The sequence below is a fragment of the Panulirus ornatus genome, chromosome 30 (assembly GCF_036320965.1).
Source record: "Panulirus ornatus isolate Po-2019 chromosome 30, ASM3632096v1, whole genome shotgun sequence".
NCBI lineage: Eukaryota > Metazoa > Arthropoda > Malacostraca > Decapoda > Palinuridae > Panulirus > Panulirus ornatus.
The window spans coordinates 333,194-349,634 of record NC_092253.1 but is presented as its reverse complement, the minus strand read 5'-3'; the positions used below and the strand labels follow the sequence as shown (position 1 = coordinate 349,634).

General features: G+C 40.1%; 1 protein-coding gene across 2 annotated transcripts in view; it reads right to left on the bottom strand.

Moving 5' to 3' along the window:
- The window catches only part of LOC139758549 (glycine receptor subunit alpha-2-like), a 163,331-nt gene that overhangs the window by 58,547 nt on the left and 88,343 nt on the right, over positions 1-16,441 (bottom strand). For both annotated transcript variants that reach the window (XM_071680069.1, XM_071680070.1), the window contains exon 3: positions 15,002-15,190. In XM_071680069.1, coding sequence (XP_071536170.1) covers positions 15,002-15,183 — 182 coding nt within the window. In that variant the 5' untranslated portion in view covers positions 15,184-15,190. The remainder of the gene's footprint in view (positions 1-15,001; positions 15,191-16,441) is intronic.

The following is a 16,441-nucleotide window of genomic DNA, read 5'->3' as shown; positions in this document are numbered from 1 at the left end:
ATTTCATGTTATGACCTCTAGTTGTTCTATCCCGACATTCTATGAAGAACTGCTTACTATCTGCGGCATCATTCATGTTTGAAAACTTGAAGATTGCGATCTAGTCACATTTCATTCTTTTTTCTTCTGAGGTGGGCAATTATGGTCTTTAGCCTTTCCCTGTAACTCATCTCTATTCATTGTCAAACATTTGTTCCTCTCCTCCAGATCTTCTGTATCAGCTCTCTGTGCTTCTTCAGGTGCAGTAAAAATTTTGCAAAGCATATTCGAGTTTTGGCCTTATGTTGGACGTGAACAGCGTGATGAATATTTCCTTAGCTATGAACTTGACTGCAGTTCATATATTTGTCACCAGACTGTTAGTGTCCATAACTTTTCTGAAGGTACGACTTTGGTGACTGGTTTGAGATGATGTCAATTCGCAAGTCTCCTTCATACAGATTTTTGCAGCCTAGTTCCTGTTTAATCGCAAACTAAAATCAATGTTAATGATAATATCTATTTTGCAGGTGAAGGGAACCACAGTTCAGTACAGTGTTTCACATGGTAATTTCAGTGAATGTGGAAAATATGTAGACGTGAGACAGAGGTAGGGTTTACTACTGAGGTCACTTGAATAAGTTTATCTTTCACCTTAAAACAAGGCTTTGAGTAGATTTTGATTAGAGTATGTAACAAAGTCTAAACGCGTCACTTTAAGAAGCGAAGTCGATTTCCTGGAGTAACTTATAAGTAAAATAGCAAAGATCAATTGTTTTAAAGATGAGCTGAAATATGAGACACATTTTGTATCAAGGAAGTCGTCTGTTGAATTATCATTCGTGGAGACATTTATTTGGGAATACACGCTGCATGTGATCTTTCAAATTTGAACAGAATTCGCAATTTTTTGTCGAGCGGAAGAGCGCTATGTCCTCTATCTTTGCCCTTTTTGTTTTGCCTTGATTAGAATATACACTCGAGCCTACACAAAAAGTATATAATGATATTGTGTCGTAAAGATACCAAAATGCTTCCGTTGTCGGAGAGAGAAGACAATTTTGACGGGTACATGAGATGCGGCTGATAAGGTGGATAGAGGGACGACAGTGGCTTCAAGAAAGAATAGGGAGACTAGGGTAGGCTGGGTAATAGGAGTACGAAAACGTGAAGCAGCAACAGCTGCAGCAGTTGGCGGTACAGCAGTCGAGGCGGTAACGTAAGCGGTGTCTCGTGGTAATACAACAGCCGCCCACGTATTGACTCGCTTAAAGTGCAGCTGTGGTGGAGGTCGGGAGGCTGTAGCAGGAGGAGCAGGAGGAGAACGAGGGAAGAAACGGAAGAAATGGGAGAGGGAGGGGAAGAGACTGGATAGGGATGGTGGCACAGGATGTAGGATGAGTGCTTGGTTGGTTGAAGGTTCTCTTCTCTCGGTATCTTCAATTCAGCACTATAACTCTCAAACTCTTTGTTATTTTCCCTTTCCTTCATTTTCAGTCTCATTTTATTTCTTTGATTCTCTCATTATCATGTTTTACTCTCTCTCTCTCTCTCTCTCTCTCTCTCTCTCTCTCTCTCTCTCTCTCTCTCTCTCTCTCTCTCTCTCTCTCTCTCTCTCTCTCTCTCTCTCTCTCTCTCTCTCCATCCTTTTATTTCTTTGTTTGTGATCCATTCCAGGACCGGTCTCCAAAAGAAAAATAAACCTGGTAACCAGATACAGTTTTCTGTGTCAGTTTCAAACCTTAGGAGGTGTGAGGCTAACGGCAACTACTCATAGAGATCTCTAAAGCTTAAGTAAGAACAGAAAGAATAGCTGTAAAGATGTTGAACAGAAAAGGATTATCTCTCTTACAAGACATGGAGGGAATTCCTGTACCAAGACATGGAAGAAAATGGACTCTATACCAATAAATAAAGTTGTATAAATGGAATCTGTTCGAAGAAGAGCGGAGGTAAAACAATTGGTAACGAAGGTGAGTCTCAGTCAGAGGGTAGGCATGGCAATATAAAAAGGTGGGCGTAATTTTTTATCCTCATTTTTCTGCAGATTATCAGGGCCTCGCTGATAGTTGGGTCACTGTGTGCATCTAGTGTTAGCGATGATGCCAGAGCATCTCTTCGTCCGTCTTGCAATCTGAGTGTAAGTGGTAAAACTTTTGTCACATGAGCAATATACAACAATCATTAACCTCTATTGTTGTGTTAACCCCAATAAAGAGAAGATCCACGCTTCTGCTCCAAAAACATAAACAGTTATAAAAATGACTCCATTAAGGAGACAACCCGGCTCCCCAGTACGTAAACCAAGCCATAATGAAAGGTCTGCGCATAGTACACTTGACATATATATAGTACAAGATGGCTGCCATCTTCTGCTCATTATCCTTTCATGGATTTCGTTAAAATAAAAATGGCACTGAAATTCTACAGGGAAAATATTCGCAAATAAGTAAAGAAACAACTTTCGTATATCACTGGTGATTGAAAACTAAGTTCTAAATCCTCCTAAGACAGTTGAAACGTTTAGGCAGGTTCTTTCTGAAAATAGATTTATGAAAAGACTTTAAAAGATATTACTTCAAAAGACAGATTTGAAGAACAGGCTCCTATCGAACTCAGGAAGCAGAATTTGGGTTTGAAATTGAAAGACGCAATCTTAAGGAACGCAATTCAAAGAACAAAACTGATGGACAGGAACAGGAAAAAGATAATACACGGAACGAGGTTTACAACATAGTACCTTAAGAGTAAGATCTGATCTAGAGAATAAGATTACAAAATCGGATCAACGTTTTTAAAAACTAATATAATAATAGCCCTCGCCTCGCAACCATACAACATTGTTGGAACCACTATTCCTTCAAACATACCCATTTTTGCTTTCCGAGATAATGTTCTCGACTTCCACACATTCTTCAAGGCTCCCAGGATTTTCGCCCCCTCCCCCACCCTATGATCCACTTCCGCTTCCATGGTTCCATCCGCTGCCAGATCCACTCCCAGATATCTAAAACACTTTACTTCCTCCAGTTTTTCTCCATTCAAACTTACCTCCCAATTGACTTGACCCTCAACCCTACTGTACCTAATAACCTTGCTCTTATTCACATTTACTCTTAACTTTCTTCTTTCACACACTTTACCAAACTCAGTCACCAGCTTCTGCAGTTTCTCACATGAATCAGCCACCAGCGCTGTATCATCAGCGAACAACAACTGACTCACTTCCCAAGCTTTCTCATCCACAACAGACTTCATACTTGCCCCTCTTTCCAAAACTCTTGCATTCACCTCCCTAACAACCATCCATAAACAAATTAAACAACCATGGAGACATCACACACCCCTGCCGCAAACCTACATTCACTGAGAACCAATCACTTTCCTCTCTTCCTACACGTACACATGCCTTACATCTTCGATAAAAACTTTTCACTGCTTCTAACAACTTGCCTCCCACACCATATATTCTTAATACCTTCCACAGAGCATCGCTATCAACTCTATCATATGCCTTCTCCAGATCCATAAGTGCTATATACAAATCCATTTGCTTTTCTAAGTATTTCTCACATACATTCTTCAAAGCAAACACCTGATCCACACATCCTCTACCACTTCTGAAACCACACTGCTCTTCCCCAAGACAAGACTTCTCTTCCGTAAGACAAGGGAGCAAATGGGAACTTCAGTGAAGGGCGCTAATGGTTAGGTGATAATAAGTAGTGGTGATGTGAGAAGGAGATGGAGTAGGTATTTTGAAGGTTTGTTGAATGTGTTTGATGATAGAGTGGCAGATATAGGGTGTTTTGGTCGAGGTGGTGTGCAAAGTGAGAGGGTTAGGGAAAATGATTTGGTAAACAGAGAAAAGGTAGTAAAAGCTTTGCGGAAGATGAAAGCCGGCAAGGCAGCAGGTTTGGATGGTATTGCAGTGGAATCTATTAAAAAAGGGAGTGACAGTATTGTTGACTGGTTGGTACGGTTATTTAATGTATGTATGACTCATGGTGAGGTGCCTGAGGATTGGCGGAATGCGTGCATAGTGCCATTGTACAAAGGCAAAGGGGATAAGAGTGAGTGCTCAAATTACAGAGGTATAAGTTTGTTGAGTATTCCTGGTAAATTATATGGGAGGGTATTGATTGAGAGGGTGAAGGCATGTACAGAGCATATATATATATATATATATATATATATATATATATATATATATATATATATATATATATATATATATATATATATATATATATATATATATATATATATATATATATATATCCCTGGGGATAGGGGAGAAAGAATACTTCCCACGTATTCCCTGCGTGTCGTAGAAGGCGACTAAAGGGGGAGGGAGCGTTGAGCTGGAAATCCTCCCCTCTCTTTTTTTTTTTTTTTTTTTAAAGAAGGAACAGAGAACGGGACCAGGTGAGGATATTCCCTTAAAGGCCAAGTCCTCTGTTCTTAACGCTACCTTGCTAACGCTGGAAATGGCGAATAGTTTGAAATATATATATATATATATATATATATATATATATATATATATATATATATATATATATATATATATATATATATATATATATATATATATATATATATATATATATATATATATATATATATATATATATTCCTATTAGTCCACTGGGAAAATGGAACACGATAACTTTCGTGTAATAATCACATCATCAGGGGAGACACAAGAGAGTAATATAACAGTCAGTTGATATAAATCGAAGAGACGAAGCTAGCACGCCATTTGGTAGACACGCGATTGTCTAAGACAGATAACGAACGTATCATATACTTATTATGTTGACAAAAAGGGGAATTGTTTACAAATTCTATGAACAGTAAAGCAATCGAATTTGTATAGACCTTCTCTAATATTAAGGTTATAATTCTTTTTGTATTTGATAATAGAAGATTCAATATTTCTTGTGGAAATAGAGTTAGAGTTGATAACTGAGATGGCATTATTGCAGTCAATACAATGATCGTAGTTTTTAACGTGATTAAGTAAGGTATTTGATTCTTTTCCTGTTCTTGTACTATGTTTATGTTGCTTAAGTCTAAGAGAAAGATCCATACTAGTCTGCCCAACATAAGACTTATCACAATTTCCACATGGCACTTTATATATGCATCCAGGAGAATTTTCTGGTGAGTTCCTGATTAAGATATTCTTTATCGTATTATTGTTAAGTTAGCAAAGAAATGATTTTATAGAGTTGAACCCTAACCTCCCATTGACATCAAGAATCTTTTAGTTCTCCCTTTTGATAATAATCTTACTTTACTTCCCATGTTGCTTGAGTCCTTAAATGTAAATGTTGCATTCTGCAACAATGATACTAAAGGAATATCTTGATCAGAAACTCACCAGAAAAATCTCCTGGGTGCATCTTTAAAGTGCCATGTGGAAATTGTGATAAGTTTTATGTTGGGCAGACTAGCTAAGATCTTTCTGTTAGACTTAAGCAACATAAATATAGTACAAGAACAGGACAAGAATCAAATATATATAAAATCTCTGGGGATAACAAAGAAGGAATACTTCCCACGTATTCCCTACTGTCGTAGAAGTCGACTAAAAGTGGAGGGAGCGGGGAGCTGGAAATCCTCCCCTCCAGTTTTTTACTTTTCCAAAAGTGGGAACAGAGAATGGCGCCAAGTGAGGAATTTCTCTCTAAGGAGCAGTCCTCTGTTCTTAACGCTACCTCGCTAACGCGGGAAATGGCTGATTCGTGTGAGAAACTGCAGAAGTTGGTGACTGAGTTTGATAAAGTGTGTGATAGAAGAAAGTTGAGAGTAAACGTGAATAAGAACAAGGTTATTAAGGCTGAGGGACAAGTTAATTGGGAGGTAAATTTGAATGGGGGAAAACTGGAAGGATAGAAGTGTTTTAGATATCTGGGAGTATCACCACCGACCTCTGGTATCTTATTCACATCAAGTTTCATGATTCTATCATTACTCTTGGAACAAAATGTAACTTGTACTTGAGGTAGTTCAGTCTGTGAACTTGATTGTTAGCGTGTCAGTCCCAGAAATGCTTCATCTTCCAAATACAAAGCATTTATTCAAGCTCCATCTGTGTACAATGATACTTCATTAATCAAAGGTGTTGCAAGGCAAAAAGAAGTATAAGCTGACTGCGTAACCCTGACCCGTTTCATCTTAAGGGTCAAACCTCGATTAGACGTACCTTCAAGTGGCTCATGAACTTCTTACTACTTCTTATACATCTATTTGCGTTATAGTGTTGCAAGAAATTGTTCCCTGTGACTAATTAGCCTTGACCTTTAATCTCTAGTAAGTAAAACCCACAGATGACACCTCTTCAATACAAACGATATCAAGTTTCACTGCTGTACCGTGCCTGGATAATTTTAGTGGTGCCAAAATAAGAGTAATCAGCTAACTGTCCTAATATGACCTTAAACTTTTCAAAGGTTGAACCCTCAAACGGAAAATTTTCTGGCACCAAACGACTTTTGTTAAATTTTTATCAATCTATTTGAGTAGCTTTGCTAACGGTAGTTGTGAAACACATTTATGATGAACGAACGATTCTAGCATTTGTTTCGTTTGGAGTTTAGGATTCTTCAGCCATTCTCCTCTCCATGTTTCATTGCACACATCTCCAGCGTATGTCTACTGTAAAGTAAACATGAGATTCCAAATACTTATCCTTAACGTTGTAATCTACATAATGTTAATGCACCGAGTTGGCTAAGAATTTCTGCCTCACACTAAAGACAGATCCTTTGCACGTGAAAAAAGGATTAGTTCCCAACTTTCTCACGTGCCATCCTTATAGCCCTAACCAATTCTCTCATTTTATCTGCATATCTCTCCTGCTGTGTATCTCTAACTATTACGTTTTTTTGTACTCCTTTATGTCTTCATTGTCAAAATATTATCTCTCCAGAGTTCTTTAGAGAATTTCATCTATGTCTTTTTTAAGATTTTACACCGCTTATCTTTCTCATGTATTTTTTGTTTACGCTATCTTCATGACTGCAGCTATACTTACGTAAGTTATCCATATCTATCGGCCATATTTCTTGTCTCTTTTGACGAGGTTAAACGTTGTGAAATGTATATTCTGAAATGAAAAAAATCATCATGCATCCATATTCTACGTGTCGGGGGAAGGACTTTTCACAAGACTGAGGTTTGGCAAACGGGTCAATGTACTTCGGACCAGTAAACCAACTGACAGGGTAAGTACTTAACAGTGCCCGTCTACCTTGCTTGACTCTGATGAAATAACATTACCCACTTGGTTCCTCCAACCAGCTAGTCACGGGAAGGTGAGCAACATAGCCTCTTCCCACACAAGGGTAATGAATGCCCAACTTGGGCTTCCGCATCGGAGGTTTCTAAGAGACTGGTACAGGTCCCTCTACCTCCTAGCCTTCTCTCACCCACCGTCTCTCATTATCTTCCTTATTTCGTCATCCACTTACACCCTGTCTTCACTTCCTCTCAAGCCCCGTCTCATTCTCTTAACCTCCTAACTCTCCCCCACATTACCCGTCTCACCCAGCCATCACCCAGCTTACCCTCCGAGCCTCCTGTCTCGCCCTCCCACCTCCCGTCTTCCCTCCTCTCCTTCGATCGCCAGGACCATGGCAGGAGCCAGGGGAGGGGAAGCCATTTATCCCCGGAAATCCTTGTCGACGGCAGTTACTCCGCCCACACGCTAGCCACCACAGCCACTTCATACCACTACCCCCTCGTATTTCTGACTCTCCCTCTGCTGACATCCCCCCCTCCCCGATCTTTTAGGCTATTCTTCCTCCTTTCGTCAACTGCACTGCTAACAACATTGCTCAGTCCTCTTCCTCTCCCCCTCAACTCTGAACTTACTCCTCTCCGTCACCGACCCCTTCCCCCGCTTCACCGTCTAGCTTTACCCTGTCACTTCTTTCTTCCTTGACCTCTCCTAATCTACGCCCATGTCTTCCTCTCACTACCCCCATCCTAACCTCTCTTTCCTAACTTCTAATCTTGCAAAAAGTGCCCTGTTACCCTCAAGTCATTCTGTGTCCCACCTCTTTCCACATCAACCATACCTAGCCACTCCCTAGTATCACTCTCACCTTACCACCACCAATATCACTCACTACCCATTCTCTCCACACATGACCCTCTCACCTACTCTCTTCCTTGTACACCACGAGTGTTCACTCAGTGATCAAGCACAGGGAATCGATAATGCAAGCCTCTCACCGAGAGACCGTTGCATCAGCATCCGCCACAAAAGGCTTTTAATGGTGGTGACAATAACATGAAGGGTGCGTAAGACGATAATTATTCTGTTTTGTGGGAACATTTTCCTTAGTATTGATTGTTAAGCTCTTACAAAGATTTCATTTTCGTGGTAAGAAAAGCAGCAGCAGCAAAAAACAGCGAGAACAGCACGAATACCAATAGCAGTAGTGGCAAGTGTAAATATTGTAATAACAGTAGTAATAGTATTCGTAATAGTTACCAGCAGAAGTAGTAGCATTGATGAAAATAAGTTATTGTGGTGGTAGCAGCAGTAGTAGTATCAGCAGCAGCAACAGTAGCAGCAGCAGCAGCATTAGTAGTAGTAGAAGTAGTGGTAGTAGTAGTAGTAGGAAGGGTGATGTTAGTTGAAATGACAATAGTGGTACATTTATAAACAACGATAGTTGCAGTAGTGTAACCTGACCTGAACAAAAGTAGCAATGATAATGACAGTAATATCATCAGTAGTATCAGATGTTGAGACAACAACACTAGTGACAAGTGTGTTCTTTTCAAAGAAGTGATATATAATGAACTGAGCAACTAGCAACAAAATACGCTTATTTAGTTGTGTTGCTCTCCAGTTTTCTTGAATATCATCCATAATATGCTATCTATCTATTTTGTCTCACTGAGCAGACTATAGTTCTAGAACTTCTCTACACACTTTCGTACTCCGTAATTTTTGAGTCTCAAACAAACAGCTTTTTTTCAAGAATTATTTCCTTTTTCATTCTTTTGTTTTAATTGAAAATGGAAAAAAGCTAGAAATAACTACAAGAGCCTTCATTGTACTGGGAACTGAATCTATCGTTCTTGAAAAAATTTCTAGGAATTATTCGGTTTCCCGAATTTCTCTTCTTAATAGATTATCACTTGGTATGGAAATAGTGCTAAAACACACACATATTTCTCCTAACGCAACAGCAAGAAAAAATATGTAAATGAAAAAAACAGTTACGAAAGTATATTCTATTTGCCGCAAGATGGCCGTCAAGTTTCCTTTTCACCTTTGAATTTTTCGATTAAGTTTGTCCTTTTTGTCTATGACAACCCGTCAGCTCTGTCATGCACAGGACAGTATTTCATCTTCCTGACTCTCCCAGATATTTTCCAAGCCTATTGTTTTTACTGACAGAAAATGTCTGGGCATAACAAGTCCGTCTTTATCTCGGCAGACAACCAACATCGTCTTATCGGGAGCATTTGCTGTTATGCAGGGAGAATCAGTCTGCAGTTCACTACTTCTTTTTTACGTAAATCCAGATAGATATCTTGTAAGATTGACAGTCTTATCGATTACAAGTTTGTCCCGTAAACGTGAGCTGACAGGAGAATGTGGGGTCAATGGATGATGTATCGTACTGGCGTCTTTTCAGAGCGCCTTTCCCTCCTGAAGAACTCGATAGATTCAATTTCTAGCTGTCTACAGTTTCAGCTTGTGGTGTATGCTTCTTAAACCAGTGTGTGGCTGCTTCTGAAGTAGCATTGTAACCATAGCTACAAGCACATGAACTGGAAGTCTCTGGAAGAGATAAGTTACCGTGTTTCATCACATTTAGCAGGTCAGCTTTCTGTGTCGTGTTCATCTGACCATTAGCTGTTGCTGGTAAGGGCGGTGCTCCAGAAAGTTCCTATTAAGCATGCCTTCTAACCACAAGCTTCTTCCCCCCAGCGACTCCACTAAAAAAAATGTTTTTTCATATAGATATTTCATTCTCAATTAAAATATTACCAGAGTTTTTGGAGAAAGATGGAAACCAGAAACTGTCTTGGTCTCAGAAATCTTTATTTTTTGTGTTCTTAGGTAAGGTAAAAAGAGAATACCAACCCATGGTAGACTCACCCGCCCGTCAGTGAAGGCCAAGTCTACGGACATAGACACCACTGCGTTAACTCGAGCTGAATTACAAGCTGTCGGTTGGCTGGACGTTTCACAAGTGATGTTTCACCTCATCTGAATTTATCACCCAATTATATACCAAGCAGATGGCTGATCAGCTGAGTGCACTGTGTCGTGTGCCAGTCCCGGGAATCGAACCTGGGCTTATGGATCAGTAGTCAGCACCACTAGGTACATTACCGCTGAGGCGCCACTGAGAATATGCATGTTCCTTTATCATTATCATTTTTTTTTTCTTTTTCTTTGTCGCTGTCTCCCGCGTTTGCGAGGTAGCGCAAGGAAACAGACGAAAAGAAATGGCCCAACCCACCCCCATACACATGTATATACATACGTCCACACACGCAAATATACATACCTACACAGCTTTCCATGGTTTACCCCAGACGCTTCACATGCCTTGATTCAATCCACTGACAGCACGTCAACCCCGGTATACCACATCGCTCCAATTCACTCTATTCCTTGCCCTCCTTTCACCCTCCTGCATGTTCAGGCCCCGATCACACAAAATCCTTTTCACTCCATCTTTCCACCTCCAATTTGGTCTCCCTCTTCTCCTCGTTCCCTCCACCTCCGACACATATATCCTCTTGGTCAATCTTTCCTCACTCATTCTCTCCATGTGCCCGAACCATTTCAAAACACCCTCTTCTGCTCTCTCAACCACATCCTTTTTATTACCACACATCTCTCTTACCTTTTCATTACTTACTCGATCAAACCACCTCACACCACATATTGTCTTCAGACATCTCATTTCCAGCACATCCACCCTCCTGCGTACAACTCTATCCATAGCCCACGCCTCGCAACCATACAACATTGTTGGAACCACTATTCCTTCAAACATACCCATTTTTGCTTTCCGAGATAATGTTCTCGACTTCCACACATTCTTCAAGGCTCCCAGAATTTTCGTCCCCTCCCCCACCCTATGATTCACTTCCGCTTCCATGGTTCCATCCCCTGCCAGATCCACTCCCAGATATCTAAAACACTTTACATCCTCCAGTTTTTCTCCATTCAAACTTACCTCCCAATTGACTTGACCCTCAACCCTACTGTACCTAATAACCTTGCTCTTATTCACATTTACTCTTAACTTTCTTTTTTCACACACTTTACCAAACTCAGTCACCAGCTTCTGCAGTTTCTCACATGAATCAGCCACCAGCGCTGTATCATCAGCGAACAACAACTGACTCACTTCCCAAGCTCTCTCATCCCCAACAGACTTCATACTTGCCCCTCTTTCCAAAACTCTTGCATTCACCTCCCTAACAACCCCATCCATAAACAAATTAAACAGCCATGGAGACATCACACGCCCCTGCCGCAAACCTACATTCACTGAGAACCAATCACTTTCCTCTCTTCCTACACGTACACATGCCTTACATCCTCGATAAAAACTTTTCACTGCTTCTAACAACTTGCCTCCCACACCATATATTCTTAATACCTTCCACAGAGTGGTAAGTAATGTAAGGGTAAGAGAGATGTGTGGAAATAAAAAGAGCGTGGTTGAGAGAGCAGAAGAGGGTGTTTTGAAATGGTTTGGTCGCATGGAGAGAATGAGTGAGGAAAGATTGACCAAGAGGATATATGTGTCGGAGGTGGAGGGAACGAGGAGAAGTGGGAGACCAAATTGGAGGTGGAAAGATGGAGTGAAAAAGGTTTTGAGTGATCGGAGCCTGAACATGCAGGAGGGTGAAAGGCGGGCAAGGAATAGAGTGAACCGGATCGATGTGGTATACCGGGGTCGACGCGCTGTCAATGGATTGAAGCAGGGCATGTGAAGCGTCTGGGGTAAACCATGGAAAGTTCTGTGGGGCCTGGATGTGGAAAGGGAGCTGTGTTCTCGGGCATTATTGCATGACAGCTAGAGACTGAGTGTGAACGAATGGGGCCTTTGTTGTCTTTTCCTAGCGCTACCTCGGACACATGAGGAGGGAGGGGGATGTTATTCCATGTGTGGCGAGGTGGCGATGGGAATGAATAAAGGCAGACAGTGTGAATTGTGTGCATGTGTATATATGTATGTGTCTGTGTGTGTATATATATGTGTACATTGAGATATATGGGTATGTATATTTGCGTGTGTGGTCGTGTATGTATATACATGTGTATGGGGTGGGTTGGGCCATTTCTTTCGTCTGTTTCCTTGCGCTACCTCGCAAACGCGGGAGACAGCGACAAAGCAAAATGATATATATATATATATATATATATATATATATATATATATATATATATATATATATATATATATATATACCCAAATTCTAAGTTTAAAACACAACTTTTTAAACTTCTTTTATGCTGTCATCTTACTCTGGACTAACTATATAAGTCATCAAGCTAGTTTAGAAATTTAGCTCCCTTAATTCTGGTACCATCTTTGCCGCCAACGTAAGCTGGAAGTTGATATTCATGTACTTCAACGTACTTCTAGTTCTTGTCAGCAGACATTGTGTCTTCTTTGTTATTGTGTGTGTGCGTGTGTGTGTGTGTGTGTAGGAGGTATAGTCATGACATATACTTTAGGTTAAGAGACCAGGTACAGAAATCTCTGTAATTCACGAAGAGTAATCATATACGCATAACATAAATATCATTAAAGGAAATTAAGTCTTTGTACTCTCTAAGCTACAGTATTATAAAACAAAAATAATCTTGAGTAATTGATCCAATTTCCATAGACACTATACGAACATACCAACCCACATATACTCAACATAGCGATAGTCTCTGGAATATGAAAGACCCATATTCACGCTACTCAACAATTCTCAATCACATCACTAGCGCAGTTGCAGCAAATGTGCAATCAACTATAATCTTACTAATCTCACTCTCTGTAATCTTCTGAAACACCTGCTAGTGATAGTGCCCTTCTGTCTCTGTGTTATCGGGAGAACGCGTCACACAATATCGTTTGCAAGCTTAACTTAGCCCACCTTACTTTATACAATTCACGTTAGACGCGATTATGTTTGGTTTGCTTTGTTTGTGACTGAGTAATTTTAGTTTAGCTACATGTGATTAGCTACGATGTGGTCTTAGAAATAATATTCGTTCACATTTTGGTTAAACAAGTGTTTAACTGATCTTCACCTGACCTACCCAGTCTTAACCTAAAATCAGTGAAATCACGTGGTACAAGTGTGTTTAAATCAGGCATACTTATGGTTGATGAAGGGAATAAACTGTGTTATGAAACAGTGAATGTGGACAACTTACACAAATTAAGAAATGTTGTGTGATAATGAAAGTTCGAGACATGGGACCCATGGGTGTCGAACTCCCACCCTGCACAATCCAAATCGGTGCTTGCACACCCATAAACGCACACACACACACACACACACACACACACACACACACACACACACACACACACACACACACACACACACACACACACACACACACACACACACACACACACACACACACACACACACACACACACATCCTTGCTATCACACCATCGATATCTAGTTCTCCTGGTTTCCCTGTACCCTCCCTCTGCGACATTTAGCGCCCCTTGTTTCCCTGGATCTGACTCCTGCCTTCCACAGCAACATCTAGCTACCTGGTCCCCCTGCAGCTACCTCCCACTCTCCCCCTAGAGACATCTAGCTTCAATGGTTTCCCTGAAGCTACCTCCTGCCTTTCCCCCAGCGACACCTAGCTCTCCTGGTTCACCTGCAACCATTTCGTGCCAACCCTTCATCATAGTCTTCCAATGCCCTATGAAGAAAGTCAGAGAAAGAACGTCAGACGTCAGAGAAAGAGCCTCTTCTGCAAATAAAGAAGTCAATCTCCTGGTCCAACCAACAATTGTGGTCTGTTGCCCCTTAGGCGAGAGCGCTAAAGTCTGTGACGTCATTTGAGGGATGAGCCTAAGGGCTATTTAATTTCGAGGAGAGAGTGCATTGTGTACTTTTCCAGATGTGTTCCTGGGTTGATTATATTCCTAGTTGCTCTGCATGGAGGGTAAAACGTTGGAAAGGTGAGTGGGCACGGAGAGAGTAGAGTGAAGATGTAGAGAGGTAGGAAAGGCAAGAAGGAATTGAAGAAAAGATGATAAAAATTGTGGGAAAGAGGAAAGGAGAGGAGCAAAAGGGACGAATGGAAAGACAGGAGAGATTGAGAAAAAGGAAGGAAGAAAGGAACTGAAGAAGATAGGCAAGATAATTGAACAGAGGACTTACAAATCTGAAGAAGCAAGGAATGATGGAGATGTGGAACTGAAGGACTGAACAACACCAATTAGTCTGGAACTTTTGTGTCTATGATAAGCATCTATCACACCCTTAAGATGATAAATTTAAGTTGCTAAGCAAAGGAACTTGGCGAACTATTTGTTATGAAGCATATCACTCTATGTATACCATAGATGACCATTGGATGTGATTTTACAAAGTGTGGAACTTTGAAGATTTATACTGCGTAGTTTATGAAAGAAACTGTATCAGTGAATATTTACGCTTCATTGTTCGTGTTTTTGACATCATATTTTGCAAAGGATGTGTATATCGATGTATGACGACATCAGAGAATACAAGCTAAATAGCTATCACTGAATGATTGTATCATTCAAAAGCTGTATCGTGTTATGCCTTCATCTCCGAGTGTCTCTGGTACATCAGTGATCGTGTTATGCTTTCATCTCTGAGTGTCTCGGTACATCAGTGATCGTGTTATGCCTTCATCTCTGAGTGTCTCTGGTACATCAGTGATCGTGTTATGCATTCATCTCTGAGTTTCTCTGGTACATCAGTGATCGCACCTTGAATAAGAATATGATAATGAACTTACCTGATGAGGATTGGTTGAGTTAGGAGGAAGAGGAGGAGAATCTTGATCATCCAGGAGGTGGGGCAACCAATGGCCATGGGCGTGGTTTTCCTGCCTCCTTGCCAGCCCCCTACTCCCTTCTTGACGCTTACGCCCACACCATCACACCCAGTGGTATCCACGCTAGCGGGCGAGGCCGTCATCTTGTACCTGGGAAGTGAATTTGGGAAGGTAATGAAAGGAAAATAATCGTGAAGGAAATAGTCGCAATTAAATCTGAGGAATCTTGCATCTTCCGTACGATCTAGTTTTAATTTCTGGGCAAATTTTGTTTTTATTATAAAAATCTAAGGACTTGAATATTAAGAATGAAAATTAAATGAGCAATAACCACTAATTTTTATCGTGAGACAAAAATATCAAAATTTTCCTTGCAAAGTTCTTGATGTTTAAGATACTGTATTTGATACAAAAATAAAAAAAATGTGTACTACAGATGCGCAAAGTCCCTAGAGAATTCTATAAAATCATCTTGATAACGTTACTTGACAAACAACACTTTATGATATAAATGACCATTTGGTGGGATGTTGGAGTGTTTGCAATGGTTTATTTATACATATAGACATATCAGAAAGAAACTAAGCAGAATGTATCAAAACACAGAGTAGGAGGCTCTGGCTTCCTCTGTCCTTTCACCTAAGTGCAAATTTTTGTCTTTGTCTAGAATCACTTTTCGTGTATTTCTAACGTGGTAAAAGAAAAAAAAATTGTCTTTATTGTTTGGCTACTCTAATGGCATGGTTGAAATGCCACTACTTGCCATCAGGCTACGTATACAAAGGTTTGAATAGAGAAAGTAGGAAAAACAATGATCGATAACAACCATCACGCTGAGAGCGGCAAGAAGATCTAAGATAAAATAAGGTTAGACGTGAAAGCGATATCGAGGAAAATATGAATTATGAGACTTACCTGAAGGTTAAGCAAGGAAGATAATGATATAGAAGAAATAGTAAACAAACGAACAAGAAACAGAACAAATTTAACAGCAAAATTACAGATACATATGTAGGAGGGAGCAAAACAAAAATATCCTGAAATCTGTGTATCATAATGAATAAGTGAAAAAAATGAACGGACAATAAGATTGTTTAATCTAGAATAAAGTGAAAAAATATCTAGTCGCAGCCTCCACAGAAAGATATGGCTAATCAGGAAAAAGCTAATAACATTAAAAATGAAAATGAAAATAACACAGACGAACATAGATAGAAGTAATACATGCAAGAAAAATGAAGATAGGAAAAATGGGTAGAAGAAAAAACGAATAAAAGGTAAAGAACAAGAATAAAGATAGATCGTGTAAACAGGCTAAATTGCGAGAAAATCAGAATCAATCCACGGGGTTACCAAACAGTCCATGGGGTCACCAAACAATCCATAGGGTCACCAAACAAT